Consider the following 26,820-nt stretch of genomic DNA (forward strand, 5'->3'; position numbering starts at 1 on the left):
GCCCCTCCTGGTGAGATACCATATTCCTTGTTTGGAAGCTGAGAATTCTGGGTTTGTACAATCTTATTCCATCCTGCCAACCAGAGTCAAATGCTTCAGGGGTGGATACCTGACTCAAGATGGGCCAGAGTCCTTCATTAGGAAGCTGGAGCTTAGACTGGGAGACTACTCATTTATCAGGCAGACTACTACCTAGTCCCATTAAGGGGACCAGAAATAGGCAGAGAACCGCAAGAGAGAAGACTAAATCAACATGTAGAAAGAGGAGACACAGAAAGAATTCTCCAGGTTCCTAAGAATGCTCTAGTTAGTAGTTCCAGTCAGTCCGTGAGACACAGCTGCCTCACATTCTGTAACAAAGCCCTTCTCCCTGCAATCAAGTCCACTTTGAGAAAGTTCAATGAGGTTTCTGTAACCAGCCGTCAGAGAAGTCTTACCAGTCATGGTCTAGGACTGCCCTGAGGAAAACTCTACTTTGGGCAAATCTCAGTCTTCCTTGGAAAGGTCAAGAATGGCTCCAGGGGTCCAAAAGAAAGCTCCCCACCACTCACAGGACCCTCTCCAAGTACCTTGATTGTGCTCAGACTCCTCATTGGCCACTCGCATCAGGGCATCTAGCACCAAAGCATTGTCTAGCCATGTGTACCACTCCTCCAACTCCTGAAGAAAACTGGCTGTGCCCGTTGACTCTGACACCTTTCGAGTTGCCAGTTTGCAAAGCCGCTCGACAAAGCCTGGGATGCTGAGAAGGGCCGCTGCCAGGGAGAGAACAAGAGAGGGAATTTTCAAAACGGACCAGTGAAGCCATCTCTAAAGCCCTCAACAAACAATCTGCATGACAGAAATGACTCTTACTCTGATAGCAGCTAGTTAGAACTGCTTTTTTAATATGAAATGCCAAGCTTCAGTGAAACAGTAATAAAATTATAGAAATATGTTTTTTTTTAAAGATGACCGGTAAAGGGATCTCAACCCTTGGCTTGGTGTTGTCAGCACCACACTCAGCCAGCGACCCAACTGGCCATCCTTATATAGGATCCAAACCTGTGGCCTTGGTGTTACAAGCACCGTACTCTCCCGAGTGAGCCATGGGCCGGCCCAGAAATATGTTCAATTTTTAGCAGGCATGGGGAAGCAGGATCTCTTTTATCTATTGGTGGGAATATAAATTAAAATAAACTTAAGCCTTAAATATGTGCATCTTTGAGCCAATAGGTTGATTTCTGAGAATTTACCATAAGGAAATAACCAGTCATATATACAAAGATAGCTGTATAAGGATGTTCACTGATCTGATTTCTGTAATAGCAAAAAGGTGGAGATAACCAAATATTCATCAATAGCTGATTGATTAAATACAACAATATATCCATACTATGGAACACAACACAGACACTAAGAATGACACATATATCTTCATACAGTGACTCAAAAAAGATGTTTAAGTTTACTTACTAGAGGAAAAAAAGTAAACGTTTAAATAGCTCATTTTCCTCAAAAATTTAAATATTTGCTTCTTTGAAATATATACATAAAGGATGGAAACAGATGTACCAAGGTGTTTACTGTAGCTGTTCCTGAGCAGGAGAATATAAATGTTCCTTTTAAAACTACTTACCTGTAGTTTCTGATTTTCCTGTAAAAAACATTTACTAACAGGAAGAGAGAAGATGAACATTTTTTAAGGTAAAGAAAGAAACAATAATTATCCAATTCCTATTCTTATCAATCCCATTTTACTGACAATAATGAGTAAGATGGAAATTCTGACCACAGAAGAGAACATAATATACTTTGAAGGCATTGTGATCCAGGTTCAAATCCTGGCTCCATAATTTAACCTTCTTTAAAACGAAGCTCATGTCTGTGCGTATTTACTTGTACAAGGGTACTTCAGAAAGTCTATGGAAAGAGTCTCATTATCTTTTAATTCTTCTTTTCCACGAGTTTCCTGAAGTACCCTTACATATGCATTAAATTTCCCTGGAAGAAACTGAAAAGACAACAGCAGCAGTGGTTGCCATAGGAAACAGCCACAAGAAATAGCCAAAGGATGGAAATAGCCCAAATGTCCATCAACTGAACAAAGGGAATTAGGCAACTGGGAATAAGAATGGAAGGGAAACTTTCCAATGAACACTTTTTCAAATCTGTAGATTTTTTTGAACCATGTGAATGTATCACCTAATAAAAAATTAATAAAAACCTAGATATTTCATGATATCAAGATATTACTGTTAATTTTTTTATATAATGACACTGGAGTTATGTTTTTAAAAAGTCATTACCTGTAGAAACATTGAAATGTATGCAGGTTAAATTATATGATTGGGATTTGCTTCAAAATAACCCAAGGTAAAACAGGGAGTAGTGAATGGCAGCAGAAATAAAACAAGACAGGCCACCAGTTGACAATTGTTGAAGCTGGATGACAGGTAAACAGCGATCATTATAGTGTTCTCTTTACTTTTATATGTGTGAAGTTTCCCACAATGAAAAATTTTAAGTAAAATTCAAAAGAACACAACACTAAAGAAAATTCTTTTAAAATAAATTTTTATTAGTTACTATGAATAATAATAATAATTACTAGAGTAATTAGTTAGAAGGATTGTATGAAGTCATAAAAATCCATGGTTCGGCAAAAAATCTTAATCCCTTTCTTATCCTATATAAAATTATATTTGACCTCACTCAAAAAAAAATAAAGCTTATTAAAACTACAGTGAGGTTCCTCAAAAAGTTAAACAGAAAATTACCATATGACCTAAGAATTCCACTTTAAGGTATATATCCAAAAGAACTGAAAACAGGTGCTCAAACAAATCATGTACACACATGTTCACAGCAGCACTATTCACAATAGCCAAAAGGAAACAGCCCAAATGTCCATCAGCCAATTAACGTATAAACAAATTGTGGTATATACATCTGATGAATATTATTCAGCCATAAAAAGGAACAGAGTACTGACATGCTACAACATGAACGAACCTCAAAAACATTATGGCAAGTGAAAGAACCGGATACAAAAGGCCACACACTATATGATTCTATCTATATGAAATATCCAGAACAGGTAAATCCATAGAGACAGAAAGAAGACTAGTGGTTGCCAGGGGGTGAGAGAAGGGGTAATGGGGAGTAACTGCTTAATGTGTATGGAGTTTCCTTTCAGAGTGATGAAAATATTGTGGAACTAGACAGAGATTGGTGGTTGTGCAACATTATAAATATAATAAATGCCACTGAATTGTTCACTTTAAAATGATTAATTCTACGTAATGTGTCCTTGTAATTCTCATACCTGTATCAACAGCTATCGCACCTTGTTGGTTAATGTTAAACTGGCTGACAACTAAATCACAAACAATTTCTGAGAATTTCTGCAAAAGTAAACCTCCTTTTTCCTCTTTGTTGAAACATCAATATTTCCCACATACTCCTGTACAGTTTCCTCTAGCAGGCCCTGCTTTCCAGCTAAGCGTCACCTATAAACAGAAAATTATCTGGCCTATGGCTTCATCTACATCTCTGACTAAAATCTTGAACGATGTTTTTTTTTCCAAGATGGAACCATTTGTTCCCATCTGAATCAACGAAAGGAACAAACACCCTGAGAGTTTAAAAAAAGGCTCTATCATATTTATTATCCAAGCTCCAGGAAGATAGCATAAATCACTATTTTGCTGGGCAAGAAAACTAGCTCACAGTCATAGTTTATTAAAAACAAAACAAACACTTTCTGGCAACATCTTACATACTTCAGCTTTCCACACTATTAGGGACTGAACTGTGTCATTTCCAGCCCCCATCCCCAATTCATATGTTGAAGCCCTAACCCCCAATGTGACTGTATTTAGAAATAGGGCCTTTAGAGAGGTAATTAAGGTTAAATGCAGTCATAAATGTTGGGCCCTAAACTGAGAGGACTGCTGTCCTTACAAGACGAGGAGACACCAGAGATCTCTGTTTTTCTCCTTGCACACACAGAGTAAAAGGCCATGTGAGGATACAATGAGAAGGCAGCTGTCTACAAGCCAAGAAGAAAGGCCGTACCAGAAACCAACTCTGACAGCACTTCCTTCTAGCCTCCTGTAAGATAAAAGCCCACAAGAAGCTTAGTAGAAAAAAAGGTATAGTCGTTTGAAACTCTGATAAACAATGGTTCTTAACTTTTTTGAGGTTCTGAACTCATTCAAAAATCTGACAAAAGCAACAGTCCCCCCAAATAATAAACAGATATGAATTTTATATACTCTAAGTGGACCCTAGGAGCCCTCACATAGATCAATCTCTAGAGATACTGAAAGAGCTAGACAAGTAAGGGTCTCAGAACTACAATCTCAAAATTCCAAGAATTTGGAGACTTTACCTTGGTTGATTTCAGCTGCAGAAGGCCCCAAGCTCAAGCTCTTCTTCTGCTGAGCATTTTTGGCAAGAAGCGTGTGCTTGTCATCATTCCCTGTATCCATCTCTGAAATGGTGACAGCCAGAATCCGGCAGAAATTAGCAAGCTGCTGCTGATCAAAATTGGATACTAAGGAACTCAGATTGGGGACTTCATCTAGTCGGATCATTTCCTAAAGAAGACACAAATAAAACAATCCCCGATGCTCAATTCACTCAAGAGACTGGATATACCCCTCTTTTGTATTTCCCCCCAAATGTGCCTCAGTAGCTAGACCACTTAGGTTCAAATCCCAGCTTTGCAATTTGCAGCTATGCAACCTTAGGTAAGTTATGGAACCTCTCTAGTCTTTGCTTGATTATCTGTAAAATGGGACTAACTTACCTCACAGGATTAGTCTGAGAATTAAATTTACTCTTTGAGCACCACTGTTCTCACTCTCTACCTTTGCTCTCGTGGTGCGTTTTGCCTATTAAAAAAAAAAAAGAAAGAAAGAAAGAAATGCCTACAACTCAGGTTTTATAAATCATAAATTGACACTCTTGCTAAAGATTTTTTCTCTTAAAAATAAAATATTTCAAATACAGCTAACAGTCTCTGTGTATCCCCACCCAGATTTATTCCCCTCTCCCCCTCAAGTGGTACCATTATTGTGAACTTTGTGTTTATTATTCCTATGTTTTTATACTTATAAGTATTTCCATTAAAATATATGGTATTGCTCTTCATGCACAGTATGAATATCATATTATACCTTACTTTTTTTTTTTTCTTTGTTGTGACCGGTAAGGGGATTGCAACCCTTGGCTTGGTGTCGCCCGCACCATGCTCAGCTAGTGAGTGCACCGGCCATCCCTATATAGGATCCGAACCCACGGTGGGAGTGCCACTGCGCTCCCAGTGCCGCACTCTCCCAAGTGAGCCACGGGGTTGGCCCTTATACCTTACTTTTGACTCAACACTGAATTCATCTACATCGATACAAATAGCTCTGGTTCAATCATTTTTCACTATTTTACTCCACAATTTAATCTTTCTCCTTCTTAAACATATTGAGGTAATCTACAACTTTTCTCTACTAAACAGTGATGTGATGAACACTCCTATAGGTGCTCCCTGTACATGTGACCATTTATCTAGAGTAAGTGACAGCAGGCATTCTTGTCTTTCTTGACATTAGTACAAATATTTCCAAAGTTTCAAAATTAAGTTTAGTGTTTCCTAAAAGTTTTAATAGATACCCTATATTAAGTTAAGGAATTTTTCTTCTATTCCTAGCTTTTATTATGAATGAGTATTACTAGAAGCCCTCATAAGTCTCACTCTCCTCTATTTCTGTAATGGAGGGGAACATGAGTTTGCTGTGGAGGAGACATTTGGGAGCAGCTGCTTCCACCTCTGCATTTCCTTTCCCCAATACACAACAAATGCTAGCTACTGTTACTATTGGAAACTGTGCCTTCAGCACAGTGACTAAACTGTGATTTTTCATCAGTTCCTCTATCTTTGTCTAACTCAGTGTATGGGTCCCAAACCAGGTTCCCACCCCAGTCCCCCAAGCCCACTTCTTTTTGTTAATGTTTTAATTTTTATTTCATATTTGACAGGTTATAGAGCACAGCAAAATGAATAATTGCATGTGTCTTCCCTATTGCATCTCTCTGCCAGAGGTAACACTTTCGTGAATTGTTTTTTATTGCCTTGTCATTAAAAAACTAGTTTTATCATATGTATGATTTGCTTTTATTTTTTGAGCTTTATTAAAATGATATACTATCTACTGTCTTCGGCAACTGGCTTCTATCACTCAGTCATTTCTATTATTCAGCTATGTTATTGTCTATAGCAACAGGTCACTGATTTCTACTACTCTACAATATTCCACTGGGTGAAATGAGTACATTTATCCATTCTTCTGCGGACGGATCAAAGACTTGGCTTCAGTTTTTTGTTCTGAAACAATGATGCTAAAAACGTTCTTACATGTTTCTTGATGCATATGTGCAGAATTTTTTCTGGGGCAGTAGCTTCCAAACTGTTCTGACAACGACCAATAAGAAACATATTTTCCATCACAACCCAGTAAATACACAATGTGGGAATATATAAATATACAGATAAATATGACAAAAACTACCCTTAAATGATACACTTAGATCTTTTCTATTTAGTTGGTAGACCGACTGAATTGATTTCACAACCCTCCTGGTTTCAATTTAGTGCGTTCATTTCTAACAATCACTGTTCTATGACTGGGGATCCATACAAGTGTGCCCAGGCACAGGTTATAGGTGACCTATGGCAAAATACTGATGCACAGGGAAGAGCTTCCCTCAGTGCTAGAGGACAGGGTATGTGCATGTTCAACTACAAAACAAAAAAGGATAAATATATTGTTAATATAAACAATTGTCTGCAGTATGTGTTTCCACTGATATACGTTCTCTCTCCCTCATTGTGGTATTAATTTGCATTTCCTTCATTAATGGAGTTAAGCATCCCCTCTTATATTTATGGACTATTTGTTTCTCTTTTGTGAAATGCTTGTTCCTATCATTGTCCATTTTTCTGCTAGGCCATTTGTCTTTTTCATGCTGATTTGTAAGAATTCTTGATAAATTCTGAATACTAATCCTTTGTTAGTTGCACGAGTTGCAAATGTGTTTTCCAGTTTGTGATCTGGGTTTCCGCTTTCTTTATGATATCTATCTCCCTCTCCAACTGCACCAAGATTTCCAAAATGTTTAGTAAAACCTATCATCATTTTTGGCAATACAGAAAGGCTTAAGAGGAAGTGAGAGGCCATGAGGGGGCAGGTGGGAAAAGCTGAGGGAGCAATTCTAGACTCCTATGCTGAGACTCCCAGGGAGTCTGGAGTTTCCATCCTGGAGGCCACCTCTCACACACTGGCTGGAGCTCACAACTATTGGAAAAATAACAAAGCCTCTTTATCAAAGGGCACAAAGGGTCTGTCTGGAGCCTGCACACATCTCCAATCTGTTCCTTACAGACAATGGGGCCACTTGTGCTTCTTCTGCCTAGGTGATGACAAGCAAGGCCTAGGGAAAGCATAGCACAAAGACAGAAATAAAAGCTGGGGTCACTATAATGCATGTGGGTGCCCTCTTTCCTGCAAAACCCATCTCTAGGAGGTTGTTCAGTAATAAGAGGAAGAAATCTGCCAACCAATAACCAACATGGAGACTCAGGACAGACAAAGATTGGGGAAGTAAGCTCCAGGTCTTAACAAGCATTACACAAAAATATAACATAGTGAGTCCCCAACAGAGGTCTATGGACATGTTTTTTGAGGTCTGTGAGTTCTTGAGGAAAACTTTTTAATTTAATGTTTCCATTTCAATCATAGTTTTTTTTAAAAAAAACCTATGGATCATTTGATTGTCCACCGTATGACCAAGTGGCAGGATTTCTGTGCTCACATTTGTGTCCCCCTGTGTTGATGCCAATTAAGCAACTTTAATTACTGAAGACTAATGAGAAAAAATAGAAGTAGATTTAGTAATTAAAGGTGTCAAACTTTACCACCAAGGGGAACATATCTCAATGAATAAAGGTTTCACAGCAGTTCAAACAGAGAAAGGTGGTAGAAGAATGGAGTCACCAAACAGCATACAACAGTATAGGTATGATAATAAGAATGTGTTCCATAATTAATAGCAAGGGGAGGAGCTCTCTCACTTGGGAGAGCGTGGTGCTGACAGCACCAGTGCCAAGAGTTTGGATCTCTGTAGTGGCCAGCCACCAAAAAATAAAAAGTAAGGAACAATTTGATTTTGGCAAAGTAACATTAGCCATCATACTAAAGTCATGAAGTCAATCTGAAGTTTTGAGTTTTATAATTAGTTTGATTTGAATTTATATATTATGTGTTATATATATAATAAAATAATGTTTGTTAGGTTTTATAATTATACAAGGCCCATTAGTATAAGAAGTATAATCTAAGCCCATACTTGAATATATTTAAGTAACATAAAAATCAATTTAATACTAGGAATATGGAAGAATTTCTTTTAAAAGAGCTCTATACATTATTCAGGTTTGAGAATCCAATGGTCTGACACATCCTCCCCCATCTGTTCAGCCACCTACTGGCAGACACAGCTCACCTTTTTAACACCCAAAATATCTTCAATGAGGGTTGCTGTTTGTAAGAATGTCTTCTTACTTGTCATCAGTGTAAACAGGAAGATCACAAAGTCATTCTTTTCTGCCAAACGCTTTGTAACTCCTTCCGTCTGTCACAAGGGAGAAGGGGAGAAAAGGGACAGAATAGGCTGTAACCACAAAATAAAATGTAAAGAACAAGGCATCCCTTGCAGATACTGGGAAAACAATTCTGCCTTTGAAAACTGGCATGAGCCATCACAACTGAGATGCCATGAGTTAACTGTAGGAAACACATGTAAACTCCCCAGTCATGGTACAAAAACCTTCCTGGCACCCAGGCTGCACAACTAGAAGCCCATTTTGGAGCTAAGGATGAGAGAAAAGAAGGAAGCAGTAGCCTCAGTTGGCCTGTAAAGCCTAAACTCCAAATGTCTCCATTTAGAAAACAAACCAAAGTCATTTGGAAAAAAAAACTTGGTGACTAATGTGGATGATTCCACTTAGAGCTCAATCAAGGTGACAACTTAACACGATGAGACTGTTTTCTATGAGAGCTTGTACAGGGTTTTGAAGGCCATTTTCAGATTTGAAATCCAACAGTGTTTGAAACATGGACTTTAAGAGTAAGATCCAAGTTCTAATTCCATCCGTGTGATCCTAAGAAAATCACTTCTCACCCTTGTACCTCCATTTCTTCATCTATAAAATGGTCATCTCAAAAACCTTTAAGAGGATTCAGTTAGACAATGCATGTAAACAGTGCCCAGTAAGTCTCTTATTTAGCCTTTATCCTATAGCCAAAGTGATCTTTTTGATGTAATCAAAAGGCTTCAAGTCTCCTTCGCTATTCAACTAAGTTCCATTCTGCCTGATATTCAAAGGTCCTTCAAACAGGTGCAAGGTATCTGTCAGAGGCAATCTCCCTGAGACTTACCTTATGCTGGGGTCAGGCTGAATGACTTACTGTTAACACCCATGCACATAGGACCTTTTCCTACTTCTGCCACTTGGTTCTTCCCTTTGGGAATACCCTCACTAACTCCATATCTGTCTATTAAAATCCTATATGCCAAATAGGTTTAACCCAGCACGATTCGGAATACAGAAACAAAATAAATATCTACTAATATGGAATAGATAAATCAAGTATGCTCTGCCAACATTATGGAGTATAACATTAGGAAAGATGATCTTTATGATTTCTGTAGCATAAAAAAAGCTGGCCACAAAATGGTGCTTGTATACATAACAATGTACAGAAGAAAAGTTTGAAATTATTTGTAGCAAATTGCTGGTAGTTGTTTAATCTGGTTAATCGACTCATACATGATTTATGTTCTATATCTTATCTATATTTGCTAATTTTTTCAGTCAGGAACATGCTTTGTTACTTACAAAACAAATAACAAAGATAGGAATGGCGAGCCTACCAACTCTTCAAGATACCACCTCCTTCATGAAGTCTTCCCTGACCTAGTCCACACATGTGCACTCCTCTCCCTCTGAAGCCTCAAAGCACCTCATCTGTACCTGTCCCAATCCTTTACCATAACCCCCACTGCCACCCCATCAACTATGAGCTATTTGAGGGCAGGACTATGTCTTATTCATCTCTGTATCTCTGGTACCTGGCGGCTGACCTAGAACATGGTAAATCCTTATCAAATATTTGCTGAAAGACTGGAATAAAAAACGAGGGGTATGAGGGAAGTAAGGGAACTAGTTAGTGAAAGAACTCAGAAGTTAGATTAACAGCCTGGATTTAAAACTGCAGTATTGCTAGCTTAAACAGTCCCCTCCCCCAGTCCCCACATACACCCTTGCTTTGGGGCACCCAGAGCCCAGTGGCTTTAATATTTCTTTCTTCATTCTTTTCAGCCTCTAAACTGCAAAAATTCCTCAAGGCAGACTACAACAAACATAATTTCTCTTTAAAGAACGTAATCAAGTGTGCAGGCAAACATAGTTTAATAAATGGGAACCCCAAGCTAGGAAGCATTTTACAATTAGTGGGATGAGATATGTCAAAGCAAATTTAATTTTCAAAGTGAAAGCATCAATAAAACTGTACTAAGTATATAAATCTTCAAGGATCACAACATTACATACGACACTAATGAAGAAACCAGTCTTGGCCTGATTCTGTATTAATTGTTCTTCCGTTTCTGTTCTTCAGTTGTAGCACTGGCACATTTTAAAAAAAGGTTTTTTCCCCAACCACAAACAGTACCTACACTAGCTATGAGATGTGGAACAGGACTGATTCTAACTTTACTTAGACAAGCAAAAGTCCTGGAATATCCAAAGAAACAGAACAAAAAGAGAAAGTTACCATTTTCTTAAGGCTTAAAAACATACCTTCAAGCTATCAAACCTATAATCTAGCTACCCTTGACTACCACCTTCCTCCTCTCTTCAATTTATCGAAGTCCTACTCCATTTAGAGACTGGCTAAAATGCCTCCTCCTCTGGAAAGCACTCCCAAATCAGGATTAACCACCCTATAAGCCATATATAATCCTTCCTTTCCTCTACATCACAAGTTCATAACTGAGGCCTTAAAACTCTAAAACGATATACAAAACATTGTGACCAAAAGATTTATCTGGGGAGAAGTTTTTCATGATATTCACCAGGCCAGTTTTTACGTGGCCAGCTGTACTTTTTAAAATTTGGGGGCTGGCTGGTTAGCTCAGCTAGTTAAGAGTGTGGTATTATAACACCAAGGTCAAGGGTTCAGATCCCTGAAAACCCCAGACACCAAAAAATAAGTAAATAAAATTTTGAATTTAAGCAACTTTAGGCAGGACATGCTTGCTCCAGGTTAGTCACAATTTACAGAAGTCCCCACTCCAACATGTGCAATTTCAAACACTTCCTGTTTTCTGCCTAATCCCTAGAGGCAGGGGTACTGGCAACTCTAACAGTCCTGGGTTCTCTATCTAAGCTACAGTTAAGCTGTATCAGCACAGCATTAGACCATATCGTCCTACATTCTTTACATTTTTGTTTGTTTTTTAACTGTATTTTACTGGAATACCACTGATTAACACCAGGTGTCACGATTTAAAAACAGCCTTGTAAAACTAATAAACAGCCTTGTAAAACTGATGGGGATATGGAAGTTGCCAATGATGGAGTCATTACATCATACACTATCTTCTTTGATCAGGACAATTTCTTATTGGTCTTAGTTGCAATAATAATTGTGCATTTCATGAACAATTCGTTTTTTATCTTACAGATCTATCTGTGCCTATCTGTGCCATTAGCTACACATGGCTACTGAGTACTTGAAATGTGACTAGTCCAAACTGAGATATGCTCTGGGTATTTTAAAAAAAAACATAGTGGATTTTGAAAGCTTAGTACAAAAAAAAGAATGGAAATATTTCAATAATTAATTATCTTGATTATACATTGGAATGATAATATTCTTGATCTAGTGTTAAATGAAATATATTATTATATAAATTATATATTTTCTTCACTTATTCCTACTTCATTTTTCTTACTTTAAAAAAAATGTGGCTACAAGGAAATTTAAAATAACCTAAGTGGCTTGTATTATATTCTACTGCACAGCACTACTGCAGATGCTGAGTTATACAAGTGTTCGAACATATTTCCCTATTGGTGCTGGCTGCTAAGAAGCTTAAACCCAAATGTGCATCCCGTCCATAGTACACATGACTTTACAGTCTTCATTTTTATAACAGCCCAATTGCTGGCTGTATGTTATTTCCCCACCCTTGTTTTATTCTTTTCTTTCTCACCTACTACTAAGTTTGTGATCTTGGTAGATTTTACATACTCCCACAATATGCCTGAAATCTTTTTTTGAATGAGGCAAGAAATGAAATGGTGTTAAATGTTTTGTATTTCCATAGCATACGGGTTTCACTTCTACAATAATAGCACTTGTCTTATTCTGCCATGTATTCTGATTTGCTGTTTACACAGTTTACCATACCATAAGTTCCTAAAAGACAGGTACTATGTCTTATGAAAACTAAAAATTATATATTGCTTTACAAAGTGCTTTCATATCTACTACCTCTGTTAGTTCTCTCAAAAACCTTATGACGTTAGTATGATTTCTAAGTACACTCCACTGATAAGAAACTAAGGCTCAGGGAGGTATACAATGCCAAGGGCCAGAACACAAAATCAAGTCCTATGTGCTATGTGCTATGGTCTTTTCCTTCTACCAAACTGCTTCCTTTATTCACCATTCTTCCTGGCTCAGTGGTCAACCTAGTAGTGTCCTGCTCAATATATGGATGAGGCTTCTGGTTCTTGTTTTGTTTTCTAACAAGGAAAATGAAGGAATGGGCACAATGGAGACCAAAGGAATCTTTTTTTTGGGGGGGGGGGGGGCAGCTGGCCCGTACAGGGATCCAAACCCTTGACCTTGGTCTTATAACACTGCACTTTAACCAAAAGGAATCTTAAAAGTCACACATACTCTGCAAATGTCTGTCACTCTTTGACATTCATTCTCTCTTTGGACACCTCCAGAGCCAAAAGAGTGAACTTGGCTATCAACAATTACCACAAAATTCTGCCCCCCCATAATTTCTACCTGTTGGTCCTGGTTCTCAGGCACATATAAAGTAAGTCCAAGTCTCCCAATATCTGAAGATAGCTCTCATGTCTGCCACCCCGACTCAAATCTTCCTTTCTCAACCACTGCAGATGTAGTAGGGAGATAAATGAAGCCCTAATGGCAGGGGTACTTACACAGACACAAGTATTATATAGGATGCTCAAGCAGTCCTTGGACATTTCATCACTTACTGAAAGTGAAAGGAGAATAACTGGTTATTTTCTCATTGAAAAGATAGTATAACAGTATTACATTTTCTGAACACAGGAACTGTTACGGTCTCCTTTAAGATAATTATTTTCCTTTTAGTATACCTCCTTCCAGTCTGTCTACCAAGATTTTCAAAGTGCCTATCAGAACTTACAAACCAATTTGTATATTGCTTTTTGGTTTGATACAGTAATCTTTTTGAGGGGGGAGGGGAGTAATATATATATATATAATTTTTTTTTTTTTTCTGAGAAATAAGTTTTGAGCTTCATTTCAATCTCCCATAACAAAGTCTGTCAAAGAAAATGAATGATATTTAACAAGTTACATAAATATACACAAAGATTATTCTACCCTAAAAATTATGTATAGTTAATATTTGATTAAAATATTTACATCAATGGTGCTTTGTAAACTGCTTAATAGTCTTCTTTTTTTATTATTCTTTTAAAACATCAACAAAATTTGCAAACTTTTACCTAGACTCACCAAGAAAAAAAGAGGGAGGACAGAAATTGCTAAAATCAGAAATTAAGCAGGGGCATGATAGAGCAGTTGCTTCTTCCATTACACTGGAGTTTTGAGGAGAGAGACGTTCTTTTTCTGGTCTCCACTGGTGACTCTCCTTGAGTCACTGCAGTTGGGTGTCGGACGGGCCATCTGACAGTAGCTGTGGCTACTACTGTGGCACTGAGCCACTTTTGCAGCAGCTGTGGCTATGGTGGGCCACCTGTGAGGAAGTGGAGTTTTCGGCATGCTCCCTGCCTGTTTCCTGGGGGGGGGCTGCTGCCCTTGGCTCCTGCCTAAGGATCCCGGGCATGCTCTGTTTCTTGCCTGCATTAGAGTGGAGGGGGCTGGCCCTCAACTCCTCTAATTTCTATTTGTTGTGGGGCTATAATTTAATAGAGCCATTTTCCCTTTGTGTCTTGTTAGGATATATTCAGGGTTTTAGTGGGTTTTTTTTTTTTTTTTTTTTGCTATTCAAGTAGATCACAAACAAGCAACTTAATATATACATGTAGCCTTTTTATGTTTGTGTTGAATTGGATTCTCAAGATATATTTGCAAAAGGAGAATTACCTGAATCCAAAATACAGGCATCTTGATTTAAAAGTTCTACTAGTGGCAAATAAGGATAACATTTTTACTACAGACTCACACCAACTGAGTGTTTTGTTTAGGTATTTCTAAAAAATTATTTGTGATGGGTGATTGGCTATTAATGTCTGACCCACTATTAATTCCAATAAAGAATTTGCTACTTCTCTGTGAATAGAAACAGGAGAGTAGCACAAAAAAGAAACCTAATTTTCACGATCTCAAAACCAGAACATGAGTCAAACCAGACATGAGTCAAACTAAGTATGAACCATGACCAAGATGTTTCGTTTGGCATTGCTTTTATTTTTAAAACTGTTTCCATTCACTCCTACGCTGCCATATACTCTAAAATACTAGGTCTCCCTCTGAGATCCCAATGGGCAGCCATGTTAAGCTAGCTTGATGAGATGGGTTGCCTCATATAATCTCGAGACAATACAGATGGCCTGCATCCCTCATCACTACCTTTCAACCTACTGGGGCTTTTTGATTTGTTTATTTAATGACCTCAAAGCAAAGTGGAACACCAGATCAGTAGATCTTCATATTTCTAGACCTTCCATTTTCAAAGGAAATTGGGATTCACTCATTCATTAAGTATTTATGCAACACCTACTCTAGAGCTGATATAGTAGTGAACAAAAAACCACAAAAACAAACCTCAGTTCTCAAGGAAACTATAAATCTAGAGAGAAGAAGAGAGAATAAACAAGTGCACCAAAAGTAATTTCAAGATGCTACATGCAATAGGATAGACAGAGAACATGAAGGACCAACTTGGTACAGAGCTGAGACATTAAAGGTGAATATGAATCCTCTTAACCACTAGTGCACACACAAATGAAGCCTTATTTGTATGTCCTATTGATGTTAGGGGTAAAAAATTTTTTTAATTTAAAAAATATATATGTAATGTTTATAGAAGGGCATTCATCAAATGTTAATTGAAGTGATCTTTGGCTTTTAATGCCAGAGTAAAATACACTTACTCTTTTTTTTTTTTTTTTTTTAATTAAATACTGAATACCTAAAAAGAATATTTGTAACATGAGTAAGTTACAAATAATAGAATAGCACCCATATACCCACCACCCAGCTTAAAAAATAATGCACTACCAAAACACTTTGACTTTTTACCATACACACTCTGGTAATGACTGGACTTTTTACAAAGGGCATGTAGCACCCTTATAACAAGGGTTTTAAAAAATAAAACAAAGTGATCTTACCAGGTTATTCCTACGCTCTCAGCTAGCTACATATGAGAAATAAGAATTTCCAAAGAAAATAGAAAAGCTGGACCAAAGGACAAGTTACAAAGATGTGATTCTTTTACCTCAGTGGTTTTCATGCTTTTTCTTTTAAAGTACCATATCTGTATTTCTACCCAGTACAGAAGGAATAAAAAGAGCTGCTTAGCTGGGGGGTGGGGAGCAGAGAGCACCCTGCAGCTGAATATAAGGCATGTCCTCACTGCTAAGAGTTAGGAAGAGAAAGAACAACAACTCCTGGAATAGCTACCATATCAGGAGGTTGAGAAATGAGGACCAACAACTGGTAAGTATACTTACTTTTTAGTTTCTGTCCCCGAATAGAGATTGTAGGCCTCATAAGAATTTCTACGAGGAGCTGTCAAAAAAAAAAATTGGATAAAATCTTCAAAATTAATTCAAAGCACAACTTATAAAACAATCTTTGCTATGATAACTCATGGCCCAAATATCTGTCACGGCACTGCAAGACCCTCTTGTTCTACAAGGCAGTGAGGTTCAGTGGAAGGAGAATTGTATCAAGAGCCAGGAAACCTGGGTTCTAGTGCTAGCTCAGCCATCTATTTGCCATATAACTTGGGCAAGTCAATGTCCCTCCTTGGGTCTCAACTTTCTCATTTTTAAAAATAAGTATGTTAGATTAGGTAATCTCTGGGATTCAATGTGGCTTTAATTTTGAAAAGCTGCAGAACATTACTATTACTATGATTTTTCTTTTGCTTAAGGAATATTTGTGTATGTAAGTTTATAAAAAGGTCTCAAAAGATATACCATAAATTGTTAACACTGATTTCTAAAGGTGCTGGGGATAATATGCATATATTTTTCTTTTAAAAACCCATTCTGTTGAGAGAAAGGAGGACAGTTTATTATGATATAAGGAGTCAATCCATCAGGAAAATATAACAGTTACAAACATATAAGCACATAACAACAGAGTCCTAAAATACATGAAGCCAAAGGTGATGTAATTGAAGGAAACAGACAATTCAAAAATAATAGTTGGACTTAAATACACTGCTTTCAGTAATGGATAGACAACTAGGCAGAAGATCAGCGAAGAAACTGAAGACTTGAACACCATAAACCAACTAGATCTAACAGACATCTATAGAACATTCTATGCAGCAACAGCATATAGAACATTCTCCAGGACAGATCATATGTTAGGCCATAAAACAAGCCTCAATAAATTTAAAATGACTGAAATCATACAAAGTATGTTCTCCGGCCACAATGGGATGAAATTAGAAATCAGAAAAAATTGGGGGAAATTCACAAATATGTGGATAATTAAAAAACTCATCCTAAATAATCAATGAGTCAAAGAAGAAATAACATGGGAAATTAGAAAGTATCTGAGATGGATGAACATACCAAAACTTATGATATAGTTAAAGCAGTGCTTAGATGGAAATTCATAGCTGAATGGGAGAAAACATTTGCAAATCATATACTTATAAGTAGCTAGTGTACAGAAACTAATATAACTCAATAATAAAAAGATACCCAATCAAAAAAGGTGCAAAGCAGGTGAACAGACATTTCTCCAAAAGCCATTCTCCAAATGGCCAATAAACACATGAAAAGATGGTCAGCATCATTAGGCACCAGGGTAATGCAAATCAAAACCACAAAACTGCTTCATACCCACTAGGATGGCTATAATCAAAAAGATAGATGATAAGTGTTGGCAGGGATGTGGAGAAACTGGAATCTTCATACACGGCTAGTCGACATGTGATGACAGCTGCATAACTCTGTGAATATACTAAAAACCACTAAAATATACACTTTAAATGGATGAACTGTATGGCATGTGAATTATATGTTATTTAAAACAACATTATGCTAAGTTAAAGAAGCCAAACATAAAACGTCACATAGTGTATTATTCTGTTTGTATGAAATAACCATAAAAGGCACATCCATAGAACAGAAAGAAGATCAGTGGTTGCCAGGAGCTGGGGGAAGTGGAGAATAAGGATTGACTGCTAACTGGTACGGGATTTCTTTTTGGCATGATGAATATGTTCTGGTAATCACTGCACAACTTTCTGAACACACTAAAAACCACTAACACTAAGTGTGGCTAAAAGGGTTAACTTTATGGTAAAAAAATTTCAATAAAGCTATTATTTAAAAAATTCTGTTAAACAAATTCTAAGTTAACATAAACAGAAAAAATAAATGTTAGAAAGAATACTTCAGAATGTGAAGTGGCAGAATTTTGGTGACAGTTCCAAAGAGAGTTTTTCATTTTCTTTAATGAACAATTTTTACTTTTATGATGAGAACCTGTGTTTTCAAAAAAAGTCAATTTCTACTTAAATAAAGCATTTTAAAGTAATCTCTATAGAGAACATGACTACACCCACATGTTTAAAGACATTCACCATATACATCTATTTTATACTTCATTATTGTTTAAATCAAGTTAGGTGCAATACAAGAATGAAAACACAAAACTTTTCTTCTAGCCCCTTCTACTTACAGGCCAATATTTGGGCAGCACATCCAAAATACCTCAAACCAAATGGGAGAAAAAAGATCCCATAGCATTTAAAAAAAAAAAAAAAAAAAAGCCAAAAGGCAAATCTCCAAGACTAGACAGTTCTGCTGGAGGATCTGAGAAAGCCCATCTCAAACCAGCAACAAAACTTCAGAAAGCAAATCCACATTTTTGAGATTGCTCCTGGCATGAATGTGACACTATAATTCAACATCGTGAACTGAGAGAGACAGGGGAATGTGTGCTATTTTTGCTTGAGATGACAGATTACAAAATAAAAACTCTCAAATACCCCTGTACCATGGATTGTCATTTCTGGAGAAGTATTGGGCTCATCTTTCTGCCCATCTGTCTTTAATGTTAACTGCACTTGTAGGAGAGAAAAGAAAGAAGTTTCATGGCTTGGCACAACAATGAAAGCTGCCCTTAATGTAGGCCTGTTTTGCTTTGTATAATAGAGACTTAAGGTCATCTTCTAGAAAAGATGGAGTAATTGTAATAGAATATATTACAATTTTGTAACTTGCTTTTTTTAATCAAGAGTTTTCCCATGTTATTCTAATTTTAATATTATATTAATGACTTCATAAAATTCAACCAAATGGATAGAATAAACATTACCTTCTCCTCGTGGATACTTTCAGTCATTACAAAGAATGCTACGCTAAATATCTCTGCATACAAAGCTTTATCTCATTTTGACTTATCTCTTCAGGAGAAAGTCACAGAAAAAGAAACAGCAGGGAAAAATGAGTACTCATCTTTAAGGATTTGAGACACACTACACAAATGCGTTTCAAAAGAGGTCGCAATCACCCAAGCAAGATGTAAGATGCTAAAATGCACAGATTTAAAATTAATTCACTTCAAATGGAAAATGGATTATATCAATGAATAAATTAAAAGTTCCTGTATGCCAAACTCTGGCTTATGCTTGGCCCCACAGACATATTTCATTTGGCCCGCACATACTGAAAAGCTGGGAGATTTTTACCTACAAATCTAGATTTCCCATATCCCCTCAGGGAAACCATCAATGGGATTGAAAGAGTCATTTTCCCCATAAAAGCAGGCATACACTCTCTAGTTTACCACAGTTCCTACAAACATTTAATTTATGCAGATGATCTGCTTCACTCCATTTATTTACCTATTTAGCATATGACTTCACAAAGTCTAGGACATACTTTTCATATGAATTTATGGGCCTGCTTCACTCCATTTATTTACCTATTTAGCATATGACTTCACAAAGTCTAGGACATACTTTTCACTATCATATTAGGGATTGGGCCAAGTTGACAAGGAGTGATCCAGCCACCAGAGTGGCCAATCATTCCAATCCAGCTGAGCTTTGGGCAGCATGGCCAAAAAAGGCTTACTAGGGATCTTGCTAGCTATTAACTGAAGAAGAAATGACGAGCCTCTGTCTGGAAAAAACTTTTAGGAGCAAGATGGCAAGAGAGTTCAGCAAGAACAAAAGCACCCAAATGAAGAGTAGTGAAGTGGAAAAACAACCTAAGCAAAAGCCCATATTTATTAAAAGACTGGGGTTCCTAGAGAAGCTAACCTAAATCAAAGCAGGAGAAAAAAACCACACAAAATCAAGAACAGTGGATCCAAAGGTGTCATAAGATGGGACAGTCACCTACTACAGAATGCCACACTTTTCAATGCAAATGGACATCAAGCTAGAGACCTACATTATTCTTTTTCCTCCTATAAATACGTTGGTTTTTACTGAGTAAATTCCTTGCTGAACAAATGCTATAGGACCAGTGGGACTGCAGAGAAGAAATGCTGAGCAGCAAAGAGTAAAGGCTATGTGGCTGATGACATAAATGCAGATGTATCACTCAAACTTTACTTTTGTGGAAAAGGCATTTTTAAAGAAAACGAAACTTTTTTTTGGCGGCTAGCTGGTATGGGCATCCAAACCTTTGACCTGGGTGTTATCAACACCATGCTCTAACCAACTGAGCTAACCGGGCTTTAAAACTGAAGTATAAGGGCTGGCTGGTTAGCTCAGTTGATTAGAGTGTTCAGTTTGTAATAACTGGACCTCTACATTTAAGATTTGTGCTCTTTCCTGTATCTTGTTATACTTCCCAGACTCCCAAACTGTATGCAATACATTTCATTTTCTCATAAATCATCCAGTTCCAGGTATTTTGTTATAAGCAAGAGAACTGGACTAAGACATATACCCAAGAGAAATGAAACCATATTCTCACACAGAAACCTGTACAAGAATGTTTACAGCAGTGTTATATTCATAATAGCCAAAAAGTGAAACAACCCAAAATCCATCAACAGACAAAAGGATATATTAAATGTGGTACATCCATACAATGGAAGATTATTTGGCCATAAAAAGGATGAGTATGAAAAAAAAAATGAGTATGGATTCATTCTACAACATGGATGAACCTTGAAAGCATTATGCTAAGTGAAAGAAGCCAGTCACAAAAGACCACGTTATATAATTCCATTTATATGAAATGTCCAGAACAGGGAAGTCTATAGAGACAAAAAGCAGATTAGTGGTTGCCTAGGGTGGGAGTGGGAAGTGTCAGAAAGATAGGGGAGTAATAGCTAAAACAGATGGAGTTTTTTTTTTGTGGGGGTGATAAAAATGCTCTAAAACTGACTGTGGTGAGGGTTGCATATATATATGTGAATACACTAAAACCACTGAATTATACACTTTAAATAGGGGAATTATATGGTATGCGAAAAAGTAAGCTGGTAAAAAAAACTATGAAGAAATACCATTTTTTCCCACATCTCCTTAGTAAATACTTAAAATACACTGTTTCGTGAAGGGGGCTTCTGAGTGCTGGTAATGTTCTATTTCTCGATTTGGGTGGTAGTGACAAAAGTGGTAATTTTGTGGTAATTTTCTGTCTGAAGGTTACTTTAATAACAAAGTCCATAAAAACACACATATACACAATACATTGGTGATGGTGTGGGTAAACAGGCACTCTTATACTTTGTTACTGGTGATAGAAGCTGATAAAAACCCTTAGGTAATAATAAAAGACACATATGCTCTCACATGCACACAAAAGTATTTACAAGATCTTTACTGCAACCTTGTACGCAATAGAAAAGTGTGCAAAAACTCTAAATGCCCATCATCTGGGGCCTGAGTAAATATGTTATGGTACAACTACAGAAGGGAATTCTATTTAGCTTGAATTTAAAATAACAAGGCAGATTTACATGTACTGAAATGAAACTAATCCCAAGCTAGAGAGTTACATGAAAAAAGCAAGGTACAGAAGAGTGTACCCATGTATAAGGTATGTCATTCTATGTGGGGAGGAAATAAACTATGGTGGAGGGGGTGGGAGGGTATTTACATATACATGCACACGCATGCATTACCACAGAAAATCTCTAGAAGGACATATAAGGAACTAGTAATCACAACTGCTTCTGAGGAGGGTACAGTGGGAAATTGGGAGACACACTTTTCACCTCGTATGCTTAAAAAAAGGTGGATATATTATCAATTTGAATAAGTTGTGCCCAAGGAAAAACTATGCTGCTTCAACACAGGTGAATGCCACTGAACTTCTAAAAGTTAAAATCTGAAATATTTCCTATAAATTCTGAAATGTTCCCTGTCTCCCATTTTAAGAGTTAAATTCTCAAACCATTAAGTAGTAGTAATAGCAATAGTAATATTAAACAGCTACTTACATCGACACCTCCAAACAAGTCAAAAATGTAAGTATTTGGATAAGTGGTTTCTTGGGTAAATTTCCTCTCTTCAGTAACAAATGCCATAGCCTCCATGGAGAGAAGAGGAGAAATTTCCTAGTTTAAAAAAGAGTATATAAAGACATTATGTTTTAGTACCCAAAACAGACATTAAAACATCAGTTTGCATTTTAGTCAACTTGAGTCCCAATGAGCACAAAAATAGTTCCCAATGAACCACACTTGCTGGTATTCAAGGCTCTATACAGTCCTTTCCCACTCTGAATCTGGGCTGGTATGAATCATCTCAACTAATGGAATGTGGCAGAAGTGACACTATTCCACTTTCAGCATAAGCCTTAAGAAGGCCTAGTAGAGTTGGCTTTTGCCATCTTTGAACCCAACTGTCATACTGTGAGAAGATCAACATAGCCACCTTGAGAGTCCATGAGAAGAACTGCAGCCGCCAGGACTAATACCCTTAGCTGATCTCCACCTGACAGCCAGTACCAACCTGCCAAGGGTGTAAGCAAGGCCATTTTGGACAGTCCAGATGTCTCAGTATCCCACCCAACACATGAAGCAGAGGAACCACTTAATCAACCAATAATTGTTAAACATAAATGGTGATTGTTATTTCAAGCTACTTAAGTTTTACGGTGACTAGTTCTAAAGCGATTACCAAATCACTGCTTAAATGTCACCTGCAAGAAGTCTTCCCTGATTTTCCCCAGCCAGAAGCAATCTGATGCTTTTCTAAATCCCCAAGCAATGTGTAACTCATGTGTGGCATTTAGCACTTTCACTTTGTATCTGTTTACAAGCTTACGATATTTCTTCCTTATACTAAATGCTCCTTTAAGACAAGACTGAAACAAATCCTGTGTATTCCTCATAGGTTCCAAGACACAGCAGGTATTTGATATGGCAGACACAGGGTAGTAGGTCTCAAATTTTGGGGGGCCACAGAATCCTTTGTTCATATGGAACAAAGCTAATAGAAAAAAAAAAAAATCTTACAGAAAAGCCTGGTGCATAGTAAGTTTCAAGTAAGTATTTGCTGGGTGAATAAAAGAAATAATCATCCCCCAGCAAGGCCTCACAAACATTGATTTCTCTCCCCCTTAATTTCACCTCAACTCCATATCTCAGAGATAATACAGGAATCAAATGAAACAGTACAATTCTTTGAAAAGCATCTTTAAACAAATGTAAGAGGCTATAATTATTTCTATCAATCAGACTATGAGAAGATCAAGAACATGAAAACATCTCTTCTTAAAGGTAAAGACTAAGCTTACCTAGTGTCTATTATACTATAGAATAACTTACTTATGATAATCAAAACCTCACCTCTGAAAAAAATTATATCATTCAGATTAATTATGACCAAATGTAACTTACATGGGTTTTAACTGCAGCTAGAGCTAATGCTCTAAATTCAAATTTGGGCCCAGTCCAAGCTACAGTTTGGATAAAGTAACCCCAGACCTACTGAATCAGAAACTCTAGGGGTTAGGAGGCCCAGCACTGTTTTTTTAACAAGCTCTCCAGGTAATTCTGATATACACTGAAGTTGGAGAACTGCCCTAGCATAATGTCTCTGCACTCTTTCCACCCCTCTCTAACCATCAAACCTGGCCCCTTCAATCTTCTTATATCAGTGATAATTATCAACAACCACAACGGCCCTTTCCATGAGATCTTTTAAGCCCTGTTCAAAAATAATGTCATCCAAATCCCAGCACACACTGTTGACCTCGCAAAGTTAAGAAAGCACTGCCACAAAATAAGCATGAAGAAGCCCAGAAGAATACACCCAGGGAACCTATGGTGATTATCTCTGGATGGGCGGCTTATAGGTGATTTTTATTTTCTTCTTTGAACTTTTTCTGAACTTCTCAAATGTTCTACAGCTCACACAATAAAAACAGGCTATTAAAAAAAAAAAGGAAAAGGAGGAAAAAGAAGCAGACAGTTTGTGTCACCTGGAGGCCTTGAATACAGCCCTTTCAAGGCCCCTAAGAGTTACCTTGAGGATGTTTTGGCACTCAACAAAGTCACTGTGGAGGTGGCTGGTGGCATACAGCTTAAGGAGCAGCTGGGGAATTCCACTCCATTTGGATTGCTTGTCCCTCTCTGTCAAAAAAGTCTCAGTGAACTGTGGGTCAAAAAAAAAAAAAAAAAAAGAGGAACATTTTACTGATGGGGAAAAAACTACTATCAGACATGGCAAAGGAGAGCAGCTGACTTCCAAACCTACCAGGACAAATAATTCAAAGGTCTCTTCTAGAAATCTTCAAAAGCTCCCCAACAGCCTACAAGCTAAAAGTCCAATTCCTTGCCCTGTGATACAACACCCTCCATAATCTATCACCTACTTTCCTCCCCAGCCTCGTCTCCTTTTCAACACACATTCTAGGCTCCAAATGCGTCATCCTCTGTCTATGCCTCTCTGCGTATGTGCTTCCCCTGCCTAAATTGTTCTCATCTTTTCTACCTGAAATGCTCTTTTTCCTTCAAAACAGAAGACAAACAGCCAGAAATCTTCCTTGATTAGGCTTCTTCTCTCTCCTTTTTAAGTGATTAGGTGCCCCTCCTTTGGGGCTTTATAATTTATCCTACTGCAACATACTTAATGGTTCATTTATCCCCCTCCTCCTATACACCACAAGCTACTTCAGAGTAGGTAACAGGCTGTGTTTTCTTTCTCTCTCTCTCTCTCTCTGAGTGAAACATAGGAAATTGACATTTCTGTACATCAAAAATAATTGAACATCAGCAATTTCATACTGTTCAAGCAAGCTCAAATCAATGCAAGCTCAAAAACAATGGAAAAACATCTTTCCTTTCCTTGAAAGGAAAAAAGAAAACACAGCTATGGGATCCAGCAAAAGCACAGCTTACAGAGAAATTTATAGCTGTAAAACAGATACTAAACAAAAGAAGAGAAACTGCAAATTGATAATCAAAACTTCCATCATGAGAAACTGAGGAAAAAAGGAATAAACTAACCTGAAGCAAGCACAAGAAAGGAAATGAAAAAGACTGTAGCAGAAACAAATGAAATAAAGGAACAGAAAAATAATAGAGAAAAATCAACAAAACCAAAGGTTTCAAGATTCCTTGAAAAGCTCAACTGGCAAAACTTTAGCTACACTGACCAATTTATACTGACACGAAATACTAAATTCAGAAATGAAAGAGGGGATATTACTACCAACCATATAGAAATTAAAGGGATTATAGTGGAGGACTATGAACAGTTATACAGCAGCGAATTACATAACCTACATGACATGGACAAATTCCTAGAATGACACAAACTACTGAAACTGACTCAAGAAGAAAATGAATATCTGAATAGATGTACAATAATTAGTAAAGAGACTGAATTACTGATTAAAAAAAAAAAAAAAAAAGCCCAGGTCCAGGTAGATGGCTTCACTGGTGTAGTCTACCAAACATTTAAAATAGAACACCCATACTTCACACTTTTCCATAAAATAGAAGAGCGAACATGTCCCAACTCATTCTATGAGGCCAGTATTATCCTAATACCAAATCCAGACAAGGACATCACAAGAACTACAGATCAATATTTCTTATGAATACAGAAGCAAAAATCCTCAGCAAAATACCACCAAGCCAAATCCAGCAGCATATAAAAGGTATGACCAAGCAAGATTTATCCCAGGAATGCAAGGAGGGTTCAACATATGAAAATCAACCAATATAATACTGCATATTAATAGACTACAGGACAAAACTCACATGATCTATCAATTGATGCAAAAGAAAACATGAAAAAATCAAACATTCCGTCATGATAAAAACACTGAACAGACTAGGAATAGAAAGGAACTTCCTCAATCTGTTAAAGTGCATTTACAAAAAGTCCATGGCTAACATCATACTTACTGGTGAAAAACTAAATGCTTTCCTACTAACATCAGGGAAAAAACAAGAATGTCTACTCTCACTACTTCTGTTTAACAATGTGCTGAAAATTCTAACCTGAGCAATTAGGCAAAAAAAAGAAATAAAAGAGGGCCAGCCTGTGGATCACTTGGGAGAGTGTCGTGCTGATAACAGCAAGGCTACGGGTTTGGATCCCTATATAAGGATGGCCGGTTAGCTCACTTGGGAGAGCGTGGTGCTGACCACACCAAGTCAAGGGTTAAGATCCCCTTGCCGGTCATCTTTAAAAAAAAAAAGAAAGTTGGGCTGACCCCGTGGCGCACTCGGGAGAGTGCGGCGCTGGGAGTGCAGCAGTGCTCCCGCCCCGGGTTCGGATCCTATATAAGGATGGCCGGTGCGCTCACTGGCTGAGCACGGTGTGGCCGGTCACAAAAATGACCAAAAAAAAAAAAAGAAAGAAAAAGAAAGAAAAGGCATATAATATTGGAAAGAAAGAAGTAAAACTATATCTGCAGATGGCATGCTCATGTATATAGAAAATCCTAAGGAATCCACACACACACACACACAAAACGAACTTTTAGAGGCTAACAAGTGAGTTTATCAAGCAGGTTTCAGGATACAAGATCGATATACAAAAATCAGTTATATTTCTATCCACTTGTAATGAACAATTCAAAAATGAAACTTAGAAAATGATTCCATTTATAATAGCATCAAAAAGAATAAAATACTTAGAAATAAATTTAACAAAAGGAATGCAAGACTTATACAAGGAAACTACAAAACATTGTAAAGGAGGCCTAAAAAAATGGAAAGACATCCCATGTTCACAGATGGGAGGACAATACTGCTAAAAAGGCAATACTCTCCACACTGATTAACTGTGATTCACATCAAAATCTCAACCAGTTTCACTGCAGAAATTCACAAGTTGATCCTA

At 37.3% G+C, this 26,820-nt stretch overlaps 1 protein-coding gene across 2 annotated transcripts in view; it reads right to left on the reverse strand.

Moving 5' to 3' along the window:
* TRPC4AP (transient receptor potential cation channel subfamily C member 4 associated protein) overlaps nt 1-26,820 on the reverse strand; it is a 68,248-nt gene that overhangs the window by 27,022 nt on the left and 14,406 nt on the right. For both annotated transcript variants that reach the window (XM_063090239.1, XM_063090230.1), the window contains exons 2-8: nt 23,989-24,117; nt 21,957-22,073; nt 16,034-16,091; nt 13,286-13,341; nt 8,542-8,670; nt 4,376-4,583; nt 570-755 (exon numbers count right to left, since the gene is read on the reverse strand). In XM_063090239.1, the coding sequence (XP_062946309.1) occupies nt 570-755; nt 4,376-4,583; nt 8,542-8,670; nt 13,286-13,341; nt 16,034-16,091; nt 21,957-22,073; nt 23,989-24,117 (883 nt within the window). The remainder of the gene's footprint in view (nt 1-569; nt 756-4,375; nt 4,584-8,541; nt 8,671-13,285; nt 13,342-16,033; nt 16,092-21,956; nt 22,074-23,988; nt 24,118-26,820) is intronic.

Source organism: Cynocephalus volans, chromosome 1 (assembly GCF_027409185.1).
Source record: "Cynocephalus volans isolate mCynVol1 chromosome 1, mCynVol1.pri, whole genome shotgun sequence".
In the NCBI taxonomy this organism is placed as follows: Eukaryota; Metazoa; Chordata; class Mammalia; order Dermoptera; family Cynocephalidae; genus Cynocephalus; species Cynocephalus volans.